Source organism: Rhinoraja longicauda, chromosome 33, assembly GCF_053455715.1.
Source record: "Rhinoraja longicauda isolate Sanriku21f chromosome 33, sRhiLon1.1, whole genome shotgun sequence".
In the NCBI taxonomy this organism is placed as follows: domain Eukaryota; kingdom Metazoa; phylum Chordata; class Chondrichthyes; order Rajiformes; family Arhynchobatidae; genus Rhinoraja; species Rhinoraja longicauda.
The window spans coordinates 20,134,666-20,148,963 of record NC_135985.1 but is presented as its reverse complement, the minus strand read 5'-3'; the positions used below and the strand labels follow the sequence as shown (position 1 = coordinate 20,148,963).

The 14,298-nt window shown below is 48.6% G+C and overlaps 1 protein-coding gene across 5 annotated transcripts in view; it reads left to right on the top strand.

Annotated features, from left to right (window-relative positions):
• LOC144609075 (A-kinase anchor protein 13-like) overlaps positions 1–10,624 on the top strand; it is a 452,410-nt gene extending 441,786 nt beyond the window's left edge. For all 5 annotated transcript variants that reach the window (XM_078427428.1, XM_078427427.1, XM_078427426.1 and 2 more), the window contains 3 exons: positions 913–1,365; positions 3,969–4,287; positions 5,319–10,624. In XM_078427428.1, the coding sequence (XP_078283554.1) occupies positions 913–1,365; positions 3,969–4,287; positions 5,319–5,422 (876 nt within the window). In that variant the 3' untranslated portion in view covers positions 5,423–10,624. The remainder of the gene's footprint in view (positions 1–912; positions 1,366–3,968; positions 4,288–5,318) is intronic.
• The last annotated feature ends 3,674 nt before the right edge of the window (positions 10,625–14,298 follow it).

The window sequence follows — 14,298 nt, the reverse complement described above, 5'->3', positions numbered from 1 at the left end:
CCGGAGGAAACCCACGAGGTCACAGGGAAAACGTACAAACTCCACACAGACAGCACCCATACCATACCATACCATACCATACCATACACATACAGTCGGAAACAGGCCTTTTCGGCCCACCAAGTCCGTGCCGCCCAGCGATCCCCGTACATTAACACTATCCTACACACACTAGGGACAATTTTTACATTTACCCAGCCAATTAACCTACATACCTGTACGTCTTTGGAGTGTGGGAGGAAACCGAAGATCTCGGAGAAAACCCACGCAGGTCACGGGGAGAACGTACAAACTCCTTACAGTGCAGCACCCGTAGTCAGGATCGAACCTGAGTCTCTGGCGCTGCATTCTCTGTAAAGCAGCAACTCTACCGCTGCGCTACCGTGCCGCCCTAGTCAGGATCGAACCCGGGTCTCTGGCACTGTGAGGCAGCAACTCTACTGCTGCGTTACTGTGCCCCCCAATATTCTTTCCCCCCCAGAAATGTAATTTAAAAATACAAAATTGCTGAAGGATGTGATTCCTCCAACTGTATGCCCCTCCCACCATGTGGGGGTGACACTTCTTTAGACTTTACTTTAGAGATAGTGCTTGACATAGACTTTAGAGATACAGTGCGGAAGCAGGCCCTTCGGCCCACCGAGTCCTCACCAACCAGTAATCACCATGTGCACTATCACTATCCTACACAGTTGGGACAATACACAATTTTACGGAAGCACAAGGAGAACGTACAAACTATGTACAGACAGCACCCATAGGTAGAATCGAACCGCCATCTCTGGCACTGCGAGGCAGCAACTCTACCACTGCGCCACCGTGCCGCTCTCTGTGTTGCACTCTTCGAAGTGTTACCCCCCCCCCCCCGATGACTGTGGCATTGAATTGCTTTGCTTCCCTCCCTCCCGCCAGGCAGTGGTGGTGCAACAGGACTCCTTCATCGAGGACCAGAAGCAGGCCCTGAGCGAGAGGCTGGTGCGGTCGCATACCCGGCCCAACACGCTGATCGAGCAGGAGAAGCAGCGCAGCCTGGAGAAGAACCGGCAGGAGCTGGCCAACCTGCGGCGGCAACTGGAGGAGCGGCGGCGCTGGGAGAAGGAGTGTGAGTGCCGGGAGAGGGAGCTGGCCGAGCGGGAGGCCGGGGCGGCGCTGAGGGACGAGGAGGCGGCCAGGCAGAGGGCCGAGGTGGAGAGGCAGCGCGAGGAGCTGCGGATGAGGAAGGAGGAGTATCAGCAGGACCTGGAGAGGCTGCGTAACACCCAGAGGCAGCTGGAGAAGGACAGGGAGCTGCTGAAACGCAGAGAGGAGCAGCTCACCCACCAAAGACAAGAAGACCTTTTGCACTCTGACTCCCTCAGCTCACAGGTACCGATGGGGTCCAGGGGGCAGCAAGGCATTCACCCCTATTGTGTTTAACTCCCCCATCATCGGTAGCAGCCAACTTGACCCGGCCCATGCTAGACACACAAAGCTGGAGTAACTCAGCGGGTCAGGCAGCATCTCTGGGGATGCTGAAAAGGAATAGGTGACGTTTGAGTGTCCAGACCCTTCTTCAGACTGAGAGTCAAGGGAAACGAGAGACATAGAATGTACATAGACATAGGTCCAAGGTGAAGGGGAAAAGATTTAATAGGAATCCGAGGGGTAACGTTTTCGCACAGAGGGTGGTGGGTGTATGGAACAAGCTGCCAGAGGAGGTTGTTGAGGCTGGGACTATCCCATCGTTTAAGAAACGGTTGGACAGGTACATGGATAGGACAGGTTTGGAGGGTTTTGGACCAAGCGCAGGCAAGTGGGACTAGGGTAGCTGGGACATTGTTGACCAGTGTGGGCGAGTTGGGCCGAAGGGCCTGTTTCCACACTGTATCAATCTATGACTCTATGACTCTAAATGAGTGAAAGATACGCAAAAACAAACGATGATCAAGGAAAAATGGAGCCCACACTGGTCCATTGTTGGCAGTGGGGTAGGTGATAACGAGTTATAAAGACAGTGAAACTCAATAGGGTGACAGTGAAACTAGTAGGACAACTAGTGTGAGGGAGGGACGGAGATAGAGGGGGATACAAGGGTTACTTGAAGTTAGAGAAATCAATATTCATACCGCTGGGGTGTAAGATCTGGCCCGTGCCATCTTCTCTTCGCCCTGCAAAGAATTAATCGAATGAAGTGTCAAGACCTAAAACATCACCCATCCATGTTCTCCAGACATGCCGCCTGCCCGCTGAGATACTCCAGCACTCTCTGTCTTCTTCTGTAAACCAGCATCTGCAATTCCTTGTTTCTACAGTTTGGATTACCCAGTTCCCAATTCTAAAGTGGAGACACAAGTGATTATAGATGCTGTAATCTTGAGCAAGTAAAGTGCTGGAGGAACTCAGTGGGTCGGGCAGCATCTGTGGAGGGAAATGGACAGACAATGTTACGATTGAGACTGAAGGATCCCGATACGTCACTTATCCATGTTCTCCAGAGATGCTTCTTGATCAGCTGAGTGACTCCAGCACTTTGTCATTTTTTTGAAAACCAGCATCTGCAGTTCCTTCTTTCTCCAACTTATCTTTATCCACTCCAGACTTGTTATTGGAGACACTCGGAACTGCAGATGTTGGAATCTTGAGCGAAGCACGAAGTGTTGGAGTAACTCAGCTGCCCAGCTCAGCATCTGGGGAGAAATGGTTAGACGACATTTTGGGTTGGAACCCTACTTCAGACTTTCAAATCCCGTTCCAAATTGCCACCTGTCCATTCCTTCCATAGATGATACCTGACCCGTTAGGTTACTTCAGGTTGTGTTTTGATTCAGACTTGATACGGGTTTATCATTGTCACGTGTACTGAGATACAGTGAAGAACCATTGTTGCATGCTGTGCAAGTACATCAGATAAAACTATACATGAATACCATCAAGCCACACAAGTACAACAGGTAGAGCAAAGATTATAATAACTACCGGGCTGAATATAGTTTTTCAGTATTCCAAATAGTCCAATTTCTGCAATGAAGTTGGGTTCTAATCAAGTTCAGGCTAAATATCCCTTTTAAAGCAGAAAGGTAGATGTGGGTCAGGGCTGGGAAACGGTCACAAACGTTTCCTTTCCCTGTCACGGGCCACTGGAGAGCATTCGACGTCCATTGCTTCTCATCCCACCTCTCACTGCAATCCCAACCCATGGGTTGGGTGGGAAGTGTCCAACCTAAGCTGAGGGGTCTGAGGAACAGGAGGGGAGGAGTGAAGGGTATGGGGGAGGTGGAGTACTGAGGTACAGGGAGGGGAGGTGGGGTGCTGAGGGAGGGGCGTGGGGTAGGGGGAGGTGGGTGGGTGGGAGGTGAGGGGATGGAGGTGGGTGGGTGCTGAGTGGATGGAGGTGGGTGGGTGCTGAGGTGAGGGAATGGAGGTGGGGTGCTGAGGTACAGGAAGAGGAGGTGGGGTGCTGAAGTACAGGGAGTGGGTGGGTGTGGAGTAAGGAGGTAGGGTGTTGAGGTAAGAGAGGGGAGGGGTGTAAGATAGAGGGGTGGGGTGCTAAAGTACGGGTTGGGGAGCGGGGGAGGTGGGGTGCTGAGGGAGGGGAGGTGGAGTGCTGAGGTACAGGGAGAGGAGGTGGGGTGCTGAGGGAGGGGTGTGGGGTAGGGGGAGGTGGGTGGGTGCTGAGGTACAGGGAGGGGAGGTGGGGTGCTGAGGGAGGGGTGTGGGGTAGGGGGAGGTGGGGTGCTGAGGTGAGGGGATGGAGGTGGGTGGGTGCTGAGGTACAGGGTGGGTGTGGAGTAAGGGGGTGGGGTGCTGAGGGAAGAGAGGGGAGGGGTGTAAGATAGAGGGGTGGGGTGCTAAAGTACAGATTGGGGAGTGGGGGAGGTGGGGTGCTGAGGTATGGGAGGGGGTGGGTGAGCTACTGTGGGTGGTGCCCCAGAGTTATGTGCACTCACCTCCAGCTCTCTCTCTCTCTCTCTCTCTCTCTCTGTTCCCAGGCTTCAGACCGAGACTCGGCAACACAAGCAGACGAGGGCTCGCTGAGCTCGGCGAAACACCCCAGTTGCAACTCGTTAAACCAGGAGCCGGCGGACGCACACCTCACCAAGAGGGGATCGTCGGACAGCTGCCCCAGCTCCCCCTGCACAGACACCACACAGGCCTCCTCCAAGAAGCCCACCAATCAACCAAGTGGCACAAACCAGACTAGCAACCCCATCCCTCCACGGTTACTCAAGCTAGCCAAGCCGAAGGAGAAGAAGTCCAAGCACCGCAAGAACAAGGGGCAGAGGAACCTGCCGTCAGAGTATGGACCTGGTACGTCACAGGCAGACTATGGGACATGAGCAGGAGCTCAGCTTAAAGATGGTCGACACAAAACGCTGGAGTAACTCAGCGGGGCAGGCAGCCTCTCTGGAGAGAAGGAATGGGTGACATTTCGGGTCGAGACCCTCCTTCACCAACATCCTTCGTTCCAGAGGTGCTGCCTGTCCCGCTGAGCCACTCCAGCATTTTGTGCCTATCTTCGGTTTAAACCAGCATCTGCACATTTCAGGTGGTGTTAGTTAGACATTTAAACGTGGCATTAGTGAGGAAGACGGGCATTCAAGGTGACGTTTGTGAGGCATACATTTGGAACGTAGAACAGTACAGCACAAGGACAGGCCCTTCGGCCCACAATCTCTGCGCCGAACATGATGCCAAGACCATCACTTATTTATCTTCTCATAACCCATATCCCTCCATTCTCTGCATATCCATATGCCTATCCAAAAGTCTTTTAAATGCCACTATTGTAACTGCTTCAACCATCACCCTCAGCAGTGTGTTCAAGACACTCACCACCTTCTGCGACAAGAAAATTGCTCTGCATGTCTCCTTTAAACTTTGCCCCTCTCGCCTTAGAACCTTGCCCCGGGAAAAATATTCTGACTGATTACTTCATCTATTCTGTCTGTCTACCTTATCTATGCCTCTCGTAATTTTATGTACTTCTATCAGGTCTCCCGCAACCTCTGACGTTTCAGAGATTGTCATTTGAGATGGCATTGATGATTAAAGATGGCTATTTAATGGCAAGCCAGTTGTCTCATAATAACACAATGAGTCTGAAGAAGGGTCTCGACCCGAAACGTCACCCGTTCCTTCTCTCCAGAGATGCTGCCTGTCCCGCTGAGTTACTCCAGCTGTTTGTGTCTATCTTCGGTTTAAACCGGCATCTGCAGTTCCTTCCATCACATGTCTTATAATAGCCGTTGATGACACTAGCTTGGATGCTGTTTTCACCGTCATTTCTTCTGCAGGACCCACTGATTAAAGTATCGTCTCCCGGTTCTGTTTTCCCTCAGATGTCCTCCCAGCGACAGGCAACCCGAAGTTCCACCAAGCTGGCTCGGACACGAAGCGTCCTGCAACTGAGCTACTGGGCAGCGAGGAGGTTTTCTACTGTTGAGCTGCCCTGCACTAGGGCGCTTGGTGGAGACGGGACTGGAACCTTGGGTGTTTGGGGAGGCAGTGGGAGGAGAGAGAGATAGAGAGAGAGAGAGAGAGAGAGGGAGAGAGAGAGAGAGAGAGAGAGAGAGAGAGAGAGAGAGAGAGAGAGAGAGAGAGAGAGAGAGGAGGCCGGCATTGCTGCAATGCCTTTGTGTGGGTGTCTTCTGTTGGTCCAACTTGATGCCACCATGTCTTCCTCCGCTTCTAGTCGTGAAGGTTTTGCTCCAAGTGCAGGCTGAACCTATCAATATATTTAGTTGGTGCAGTGACCTCTCTGTTTGCACAACAAGAGAATCGATTGGGAAAGCACTGACCCAGGGCACTAAAAAAGAAAAGGGAAGTCTGCCGGCAAAGATTTAATGTCCCGACTGCCGTTGGGTGCAGATGGAGATAAAATTCAATGGGGAAGTGAAACGTTCACCACTGTTTTCCATGCTGTTAAGTTCGAACTTTGGAACTGTAACAAACCAAGAGACTGCGTCTCCCTCTAAGTTGTGTCAGGAGAGAACATCCTAAGTTTGAGGTACCTCCGTCACTGGACTTAAGGGGCAGATGTCACACTTCCCAGGAGGTGGATTCAGAGTATGACATTTGACTGGTTTGATTTAAGTTTTTGATGTCTACCACAGTGGAAAAAAATCACAGAAGATTCACACAACAAACTTGGTTGACAGCACCTGCTCCATTATTCACCCCTAATGAGAGACGTTTCACCACCAGATCTCACCGTACTCTCTCCTGGCACAAACTGTGAGGAATGGCAGCGTCTCTGTGCTAACTGGCCTGTCGTCCAGTGAGAATGATCCACTCCCCCATTCACTGAAGCTTCATCCACACACTTTGGGCATTGGTGGAGAGCCCCTGATGCTTTTAAATCTACCCGACCAAAATGATCTGACCATCCAGAAATAAGAGTGGCCAAAATCAGACAAGAGAGTGAAGTGCCGGCTAAATATCTTGCTTATCATTTCCGGTGTCGCTGGGAAGAATAATCTCTCCCCAACGCACCGCGAGGTTATAAATGTAAATAGCATTGTCGCAGGTGCAATGGCTTTTAATGGAAGTGCGATGCTCCCTTTTGAGGGAGACAATGATTCTGAGGGATGTTCTTTCCCCTTCCAAAATGTTAATATTTAAAAAAAATTGAGGGGGAAAAAACGACATCAAATGTTAGTGTAAAATTAAATCCTGAATGTATAATGTTTTTAAAAAGCAAAAATTGTACAGTTGCAAGGGTGGCATGTATCCACAAAGGTTTATACTTGATTTCTTTTACTTTTATATCCATTCTATTAGAATGCTGATTGGGATATTTTAATTGCCTTCGTTTCGATCATCTCAATTCCGAAAATGTACAGCATCGTCTTTTGTCTGGACTGCTTATAATTTGAGGGGAGGGTGTAGCATGTCAGGTACAGGTCTGGCTTCTCTGCCAGAGAGACGTATAAATCAAAACCCAGGCTGACGGGGGTCAGGATGTCCAGTCCACCTAACGGGGTCCTGTGTGGAATGTACTTCATCAACTACAGAGTATAAAGTTATCTGTGACTTGGCATTAAATGGGGAAGTCTCACTCACTCGAGCACACTGTTGATAACTGATCTGGGGCAAATGGAGAGGTGCCACAAGGGGAGCTTTGACCAGGAGGCCTAGCTCTTTGTACAGTCATTCCCGTGCATCCCTGAGGCTTGGTCAGGTACCTGCCAGGCTTCCATCCTGCAGGATCATGTGGGGCAAGGGCTCTCTGCAACCACTCATCACCTTCACATTCTCAAAGGCACCTCATGAAGGAGCACTGGACGGTTTCCTGAGTACTGTGTAGGAAGGAACTGCAGATGCTGGTTTACACCATAGACAGAGACAAAATGCTGGAGTTACTCAGCAGGTCAGGCAGCATCTCGGGAGAAAAGGTATAGGTGACGTTTCGGGTCAAGACCTTTCTTCAGACTGTGTCAGACTGAAGAAGGGTCTCGACCCTTCACGTCACCTATTCTTTCTCTCCAGAGATGCTGCCTGACCTGCTGATACTCCAGCATTTTGTGTCTATCTTGTTGAGTACTGTGTTGTGTTAAAGTGCGGGTTAGGTCGAACAAGGTGAGAGGCCGTGGGGGGAGCGTGACATGCGGGAGAGGAGAATTTGCACTGTTTAGTTGTAGTGGGACCAGAATCACCCAGTTTTGCCTTTGCCTTCATATCTCGGCCTGGCAGGAAGGAACTGAGGGAACGAGGTAAGGAAATGGCCAGATCCACAGAATGAGAAACATGGAGCGGTTCCTGTGGAGCCCCAGGTTACTTCTCACGTCAGATTGTTTAAGATTGAGTTGTGGCTTTTGAATCGGGTACAAACGGACAACAGCAGGCTGTTCAATTGGATTCCATGAACTCATGGTGGATTTGTTGTTGTCTCGGATCGTTAACTCACGGAACCAACAATGTGTTGATGTAGAAACGTGGCCACACCTCACCACCGGCCCATTTTGATGGGGCCATCATCTGAGTATGGTTTGATGCCAAGAAGCACTTTAATGAAAAACAACGTTTCAAAAAAATATTCATACACTGTGGAAATATTTCTTATTGCTTTAATCCGAAAACAATTCCAATTCCATGATGTATGTTTTATTATTGTGGTTTCTCGAAAGCAAATGTCAGGGAAATATTTCACTGGAGTTTGAATGTGCAATGGCATTTCAGTTTTGGTTCTGTCTCTAATACCAATGGGAAGGGGAATGCGTTTCACCAAATACCGCGTCTGTGCATCGAGAGAGCAGGAATTAATGCTTTCCCCACATTCTGTGGTCAAGTTTCCATTTTATAACCTCAAGGCACTGCTAAAAAATTCAGAAATGTTAATTGTAAAACTTGTATGGAATTTTTCTTCCAAATTTTTTTTGTGGATTTTGATCTGATTATTGAAAGGGTCAGTGGTTTTCTTTTCGGGGGAGGGATCCATCTCACACATTGATCTTGCGTTTGGGAAGCAAGCCTTGTGTGGCTCCTGGCCCATTAGTCTATTGAGGAAAGTTCAATGTAAGACAGTTGTTCAGAAACCCAGTCATGCTCAATCTATGTTCCACCCCAGAAAAGGATTCCTGTCTGGTACTTCCATTAAACGTTCTTATGTCCCCCATCTCCTTCATCTCCCCTCCTCCTCTCTTGAAGGTACTAACTCATGCTGGGTCATGGTTTCCATGGATACTGGTTGGGCTTTGCACATAGCCTCATCCAGCCATCCATTTCTTTCTTATCCAAACCCTGGTTGGTGTAGGAGCATTCAACCCTTAAGGCAATGACATCCAAGGAAGAGGAACCTCTCTCACTTCATCCCACCCCACCCCATGTCCATAATGAGCGGTAGAAACTGGTGAGAGTTGATGGGAATGTGGGAGTGGATTACGGGAAAATAAATGGGTTGCAATGGTCACCTGTGTGGTAAGGGCTTATGCACATGAATAATGCACTTTGTACAACTTCTGAAGGAAGGTGGAAATGCCCCAACTGAGGGAGTTGCCATGGCATTGGTGTTTGGCCAGTGAACTTGTTCCCTTGCCACTGGAATAGAGATGGCAGTGACCACTCGATGAGACCGCTCAGGCCTGAGGGGGATCACCCAGGAGTCCGTGCTGCTGGGCTGTTGATTAAAACACATTGACTGAGAGAGATTTCAAAGCGAGGATTATTACTATTCAGAGGTGTATAGGATTAGGGTAAGGTGTGAGGGTCAGTGTGCGCCAGAGACTTATCCCTGATATCTCCCTGTATTTAAATGCATGGGAGTCTTTAGCACAGACAGGTTCATGTTCCTATCACCAACCCAAGTTGTTCTTGCTCCAGATGAGCTTTCAGCAGCTGAATCTCCCCCACATTCCCCTTAACGTTCTTTATAAACCATGCTTGAAACATCCATTGAACAAATGACTCATTCCAGCACTGGCCAGTTAGTCAACGCACAATATCTCAACTTGGAAACAGACCGTGTCCATAGGAACTGTCTTTAGCTGACACCTTCTCAAATAGCCTCTGTCCATTTAATATTGAACCACAATAGGAGTTCATTTTCCACTGTGAGCTTGGTATTTCCGACCGGAGGGGCTCTTTGTGCTTTGGAACTGCCTGTCCACTATCAGGCTTTCTCCCACATCCCAAAGACACATGGTTCGTTTAGTTGGTTAGCTCCTATGAACCGCTCCAAGTGAGAGAATCTGCAGGGAGTTTAGGGCAAAGTGGGGGGAATAGACGGCAAGAGAAGGGTTGCCACTGATTGCTGAAAATCTCACCATTATTTTTTTTTAACAATCTCACCATTATTGCCATGTACTGATTAGTCCATCGTTAATTTGACGGGCTTCACCTGTTTTGAGTTTGTGTGCACAAAATTGCATGGACTGCAGACTGCCAGCCACCCATTCATCCGAACATCACCAGACACAGACTTGTATTTTCGTTTTGAAATTTTTTATTTTTCTTTGCCAGTAGCTTTGTTTCTGCGGATTTGGCAAAGGCTTTTGATTAATCACAGGTGATTTTGCAAGTTTTGTTTTTAAATGAACGTTTAAATTCTCTCGATGCACTGCAAATTTGGTAAATGCTTAACCCGTTCCTTCTCCCCTCCCCCCCCCCCCCCCCCCCCCCCCTCTTCCATTATATTCCTCGGCCATAACCTAATTTCGAAAGGGCTACTATATGTAAACATTCCACGAGAACTCCCTGAAACATCCTGGACTGACCAGCCTGGCAGAGAGGTGTGGAGTCACAGAGATCTTTCCCGACCTGTTTTGGTTCTAACCTCCAGAGTTCCCACCTTGGTCCCCATTTTCAATGCCGTTTAACCTGCTCGATTCAGACGCGGCTGCCTTGTACAGAAAATGTATATGCACTAACTGAATTGTGGAGCACTCAGGATCTCTCGCAAGCATTTTATATACCTCTCTGCTTAAACAACAAAAAGGGTTCCTGAGGATTAACCTACTGAGGTACACCGTGTACTTTTTCTTGATTCTCTGTGTAAAGAAAAAGTGAAAACCTAATTATTTTATCTATGATGTAAAGTAAAAAAATGAAAAATGTAAACAAGTTACATTCTGAAATGTGTTTTTTTTGTAATTATGCTTTTATTTATCACTTGTTTTCCTGTTTTAGATGATAAGGCAATGGACAATTTTCCCCATAATAAACATTTACACCACAAATCGACTTAATCCAATCTCTTCTTTCATGGCATGGTGGCGCAGCGGTAGAGTTGCTGCCTTACGACACCAGAGACACGGGTTCGTTCCTGACTGCAGGCGCCGTCTGTATGGAGTTTGTACGTTCTCCCCGTGACCTGCGTGGGTTTTCTGCGGGTGCTCCGGTTTCCTCCGACACTCCAAGGACGTACAGGTTTGTAGGTTAATTGGCTTGGTGAAATAGTAAATTATCCCAAGTGTGTGTAGGATAGAACTAGTGTGAACAGGTGATTGCTGGTTGGCGCGGACTCGGTGGCCGAAGTGCCTACTGCTGTATCTAGGGAGCAAAGCCAACATTTGCCACTAGATGGTAGCGATGAGCTCCCGGTACACCTGGTACAGTGTTGACATCCTGTAAAGATGGCCAAGATGTTTCACAGGGGCAATATCAAAAATCTACTTGCAGCTAGACTCTGGAAATATTCAAGCTGCTTCCCCGGCAGTTTGGATAATGAGTACATTTTCTAATATTTCTTCTGAAAAAGCCCAAAACTGCAATATGCTGGGAATCTGGAAACACTGAACAAGTCATGCCGTTTGTGGAGAGCGAAACAGGTAAAATATTGGTCATTGGGTCCAACGGGTACTTCATTGACCATATTAAGGGCACGGTGGCGCAGCGGTAGAGTTGCTACCTTATAGCACCAGAGTTCGATCCTGACTACGGGTGCTGTCTGTACGGAGTTTGTACGTTCTCCCTGTGACCATGTGGGTTTTCTTCAGGAGCTCCAGTTTCCTCCCACATGCTGAAGACGTACCAGTTTGTAGGTTAATTGGCTTCAGTAAAATTGTAAATTGTCCCTAGTGTGTAAGATGGTGGCAGTATACAGTGTGGTCGGCGTAGACTCAGTGGGCCGAAGGGCCTGTTTCCGCACTGCATCTCTAAAGTCTAAAGTAAAGTCTCATGTACTGAGGGTACAGTGACATTTTTTTTTTTGCATACAGTTCAGTTGAAGTTTTATTACATTTAGGCACAAGAGTGTAAGTGGATTACACTGAGGGAGTACAGAAGAGTCACCACATTCCTGCCGCCAATTTGTACCTTTCACGTTCATGTAGAGCCTTAACTATAAAGGCCCATTGTCGGGGTCAGGGTTGCAGAGGTCGACCTGGTCAGACGATGTGGTCGATGTCCTCCACTGCTGCTCCATGCCGCTGCAGGCTGCATCCGATCTGCGTGTTCAGCCTCTAGGAGCGGGGCCTGATGCGCTCAAGCCCCTGGCTACTGCAGGTCCTCCAGCAGCCCACTCCCCCAGCACCTCGACCCGGCTCTATAAGGCGCTGGTCAGGCCGTACTGTGAGCAAATTTGGGCCACATATCTGAGGAAGGATGTGCTGGCTCCGGAGGAGGTTTACAAGAATGATTCTAGGAATTAGTGGGTTAGCAAATGATGAACTCTTGACAGGCCTGGGCCTGTACTCGCTGGAGTTTGGAAGTTTCCGGGGGGGGGGACCTCATTGAAACTTACAGAATAATGAAAGGAATAGATGGAGTGGATGTGGAGAGGATGATTCCACTGGTGGGGGAGTCTAGGGCCAGAGGTCATAGCCTCAGAATTAAAGGGCGCTCTTTCAAAAAGGTGAGGAGGAACTTCTTTAGTCAGAGGGTAGATAATCTGTGGAACTCATTGCCACAGAGAGCTGTGGAGGCCAAGTCAGTGGATATTTTTAAGGCAGAGATAGACAAATTCTTGATTAGAACGAGTGTCAAGGGTTATGGGGAGAAGGCAGGAAAATGGGATTAGGTGGCAGAGATCAGCCGTGATTGAATGGCGGAGTGGACTTGATGGGCCGAGTGGCCTGATTCTACTCCGAGAAAACTTGTGAACTTATGGCACATTGACGCTCCCAACGCACCATCGCCTCGTCTCACCGCTCAGCCTCCGTGACCGGGGCGCCTTTCACAGTCGACGTCAGAACCTCAGAGCATCTCCCAGGTTGGCGGAGGTGATTCCAAGCCCATTCCCCAGCAACGATCCTCTCCTCCGTCCCCCACCACCGCCATCTTGAACGTTGGACCGCCATCTTGAGCATCTTGAACGTTGCTCAGTCCTTTGCTCAAGACTCCAGCTCATGTGTCTCGAAAATAGTTTGTACGTTCTCCCCATGACCTGCGTGGGTTTTCTCCGAGATCTTCGGTTTCCTCCCACACTCCAAAGACGTACAGGTGTGTAGGTTAATTGGCTGGGCAAATGTAAAAATTGTCCCTAGTGGGTGTAGGATAGTGTTAATGTGCGGGGATCGCTGGGCGGCGCGGACCCGGTGGGCCGAAGGGCCTGTTTCTGCACTGTATCTCTAAATCTAAATCTAAAAATTTAAAGAAATAGGTAATATTTTCAGTAAATAATCTTTTATTTGGTGAAAAGTTCAGGAGAAGCTGAATCATTAATACTGTTTCTATTTCTTCTCTCTGCGGACATTGCTTTACCTTTTGAGGATTTCTGACATTTTGTTTTTTTATGTCATTGACTTCTTGCCCTTGGAATTAATCAATTCCAAGAGTGTCTCTGTTCCAAAAGTGAACTGAAACAAATGGTCTTGGCCTTTAATATCAGATAGTGGGCCACTGTCAAGCCAATGGGGGTATGGGGAGGGTGGAGAAGAGTTCTACCCCTGTATGTTAACAGAGAGCAGTTGGGAGCTCCCTGAACTTGAACCCATGACCTTCCGATTCAGAGGTAAGTGTGCTACCAGCTGAGCCACAAACAACTGCAGAGTTGAGCTAACATTGGTTTATTTTATTGAGAGGAATAATCAAGTGACGTGCTGAGACGACCATTAATACTGGACCAGATATACTGTAGATGATGGTAGGTCTTGTCCAACTCCATGATGCTTACAGAAGGCAACAGGGCACTGAGAAAGAGAAATCGCAAGAGCACAATGTCTTACAGCGGCAAAAACCCGGGTTCAATCCTGACTATGGGTGCTGCCTGCATGGAGTTTGTATGTTCTCCTGTTCCCTGTGACCACGTGGGTTTACTCCAGGTGCTTCGATTTCCTCCCAGGTTCCACAGACGTGCAGGTTTTTAGGCTAAATGGCTTTGGTAAACTGCCCCTAGTGCATCGTCAAGTCAAGTCAAGTCAATTTTATTTGTATAACACATTTAAACACAACCCACGTTGACCAAAGTGCTGTACATCAGTGCAGGTACTAAAAAAGAACATACAATAGCACACAAACCTACCAACACAGACATACAGGTTCGATCCTGACTACGGGTGCTGCACTGTAAGGAGTTTGTACGTTCTCCCCGTGACCTGCGTGGGTTTACTCCGAGATCTTCGGTTTCCTCCCACACTCCAAAGACGTACAGGTATGTAGGTTAATTGGCTGGGTAAATGTAAAAATTGTCCCTAGTGGGTGTAGGATAGTGTTAATGTACGGGGATCACCGGGCGGCACGGACTTGGAGGGCTGAAAAGGCCTGTTTCCGGCTGTATATATATGATATGATATGAAACAGTTCACAGCGCCCCCTCAGAGGGCCTCAAACGCTAGGGAATAGAAGTAGGTTTTGAGCCTGGACTTAAAGGAGTGGATGGAGGAGGCAGTTCTGATGGGGAGAGGGATGCTGTTCCACAGTCTAGGAGCTGCAACCGCAAAAGCG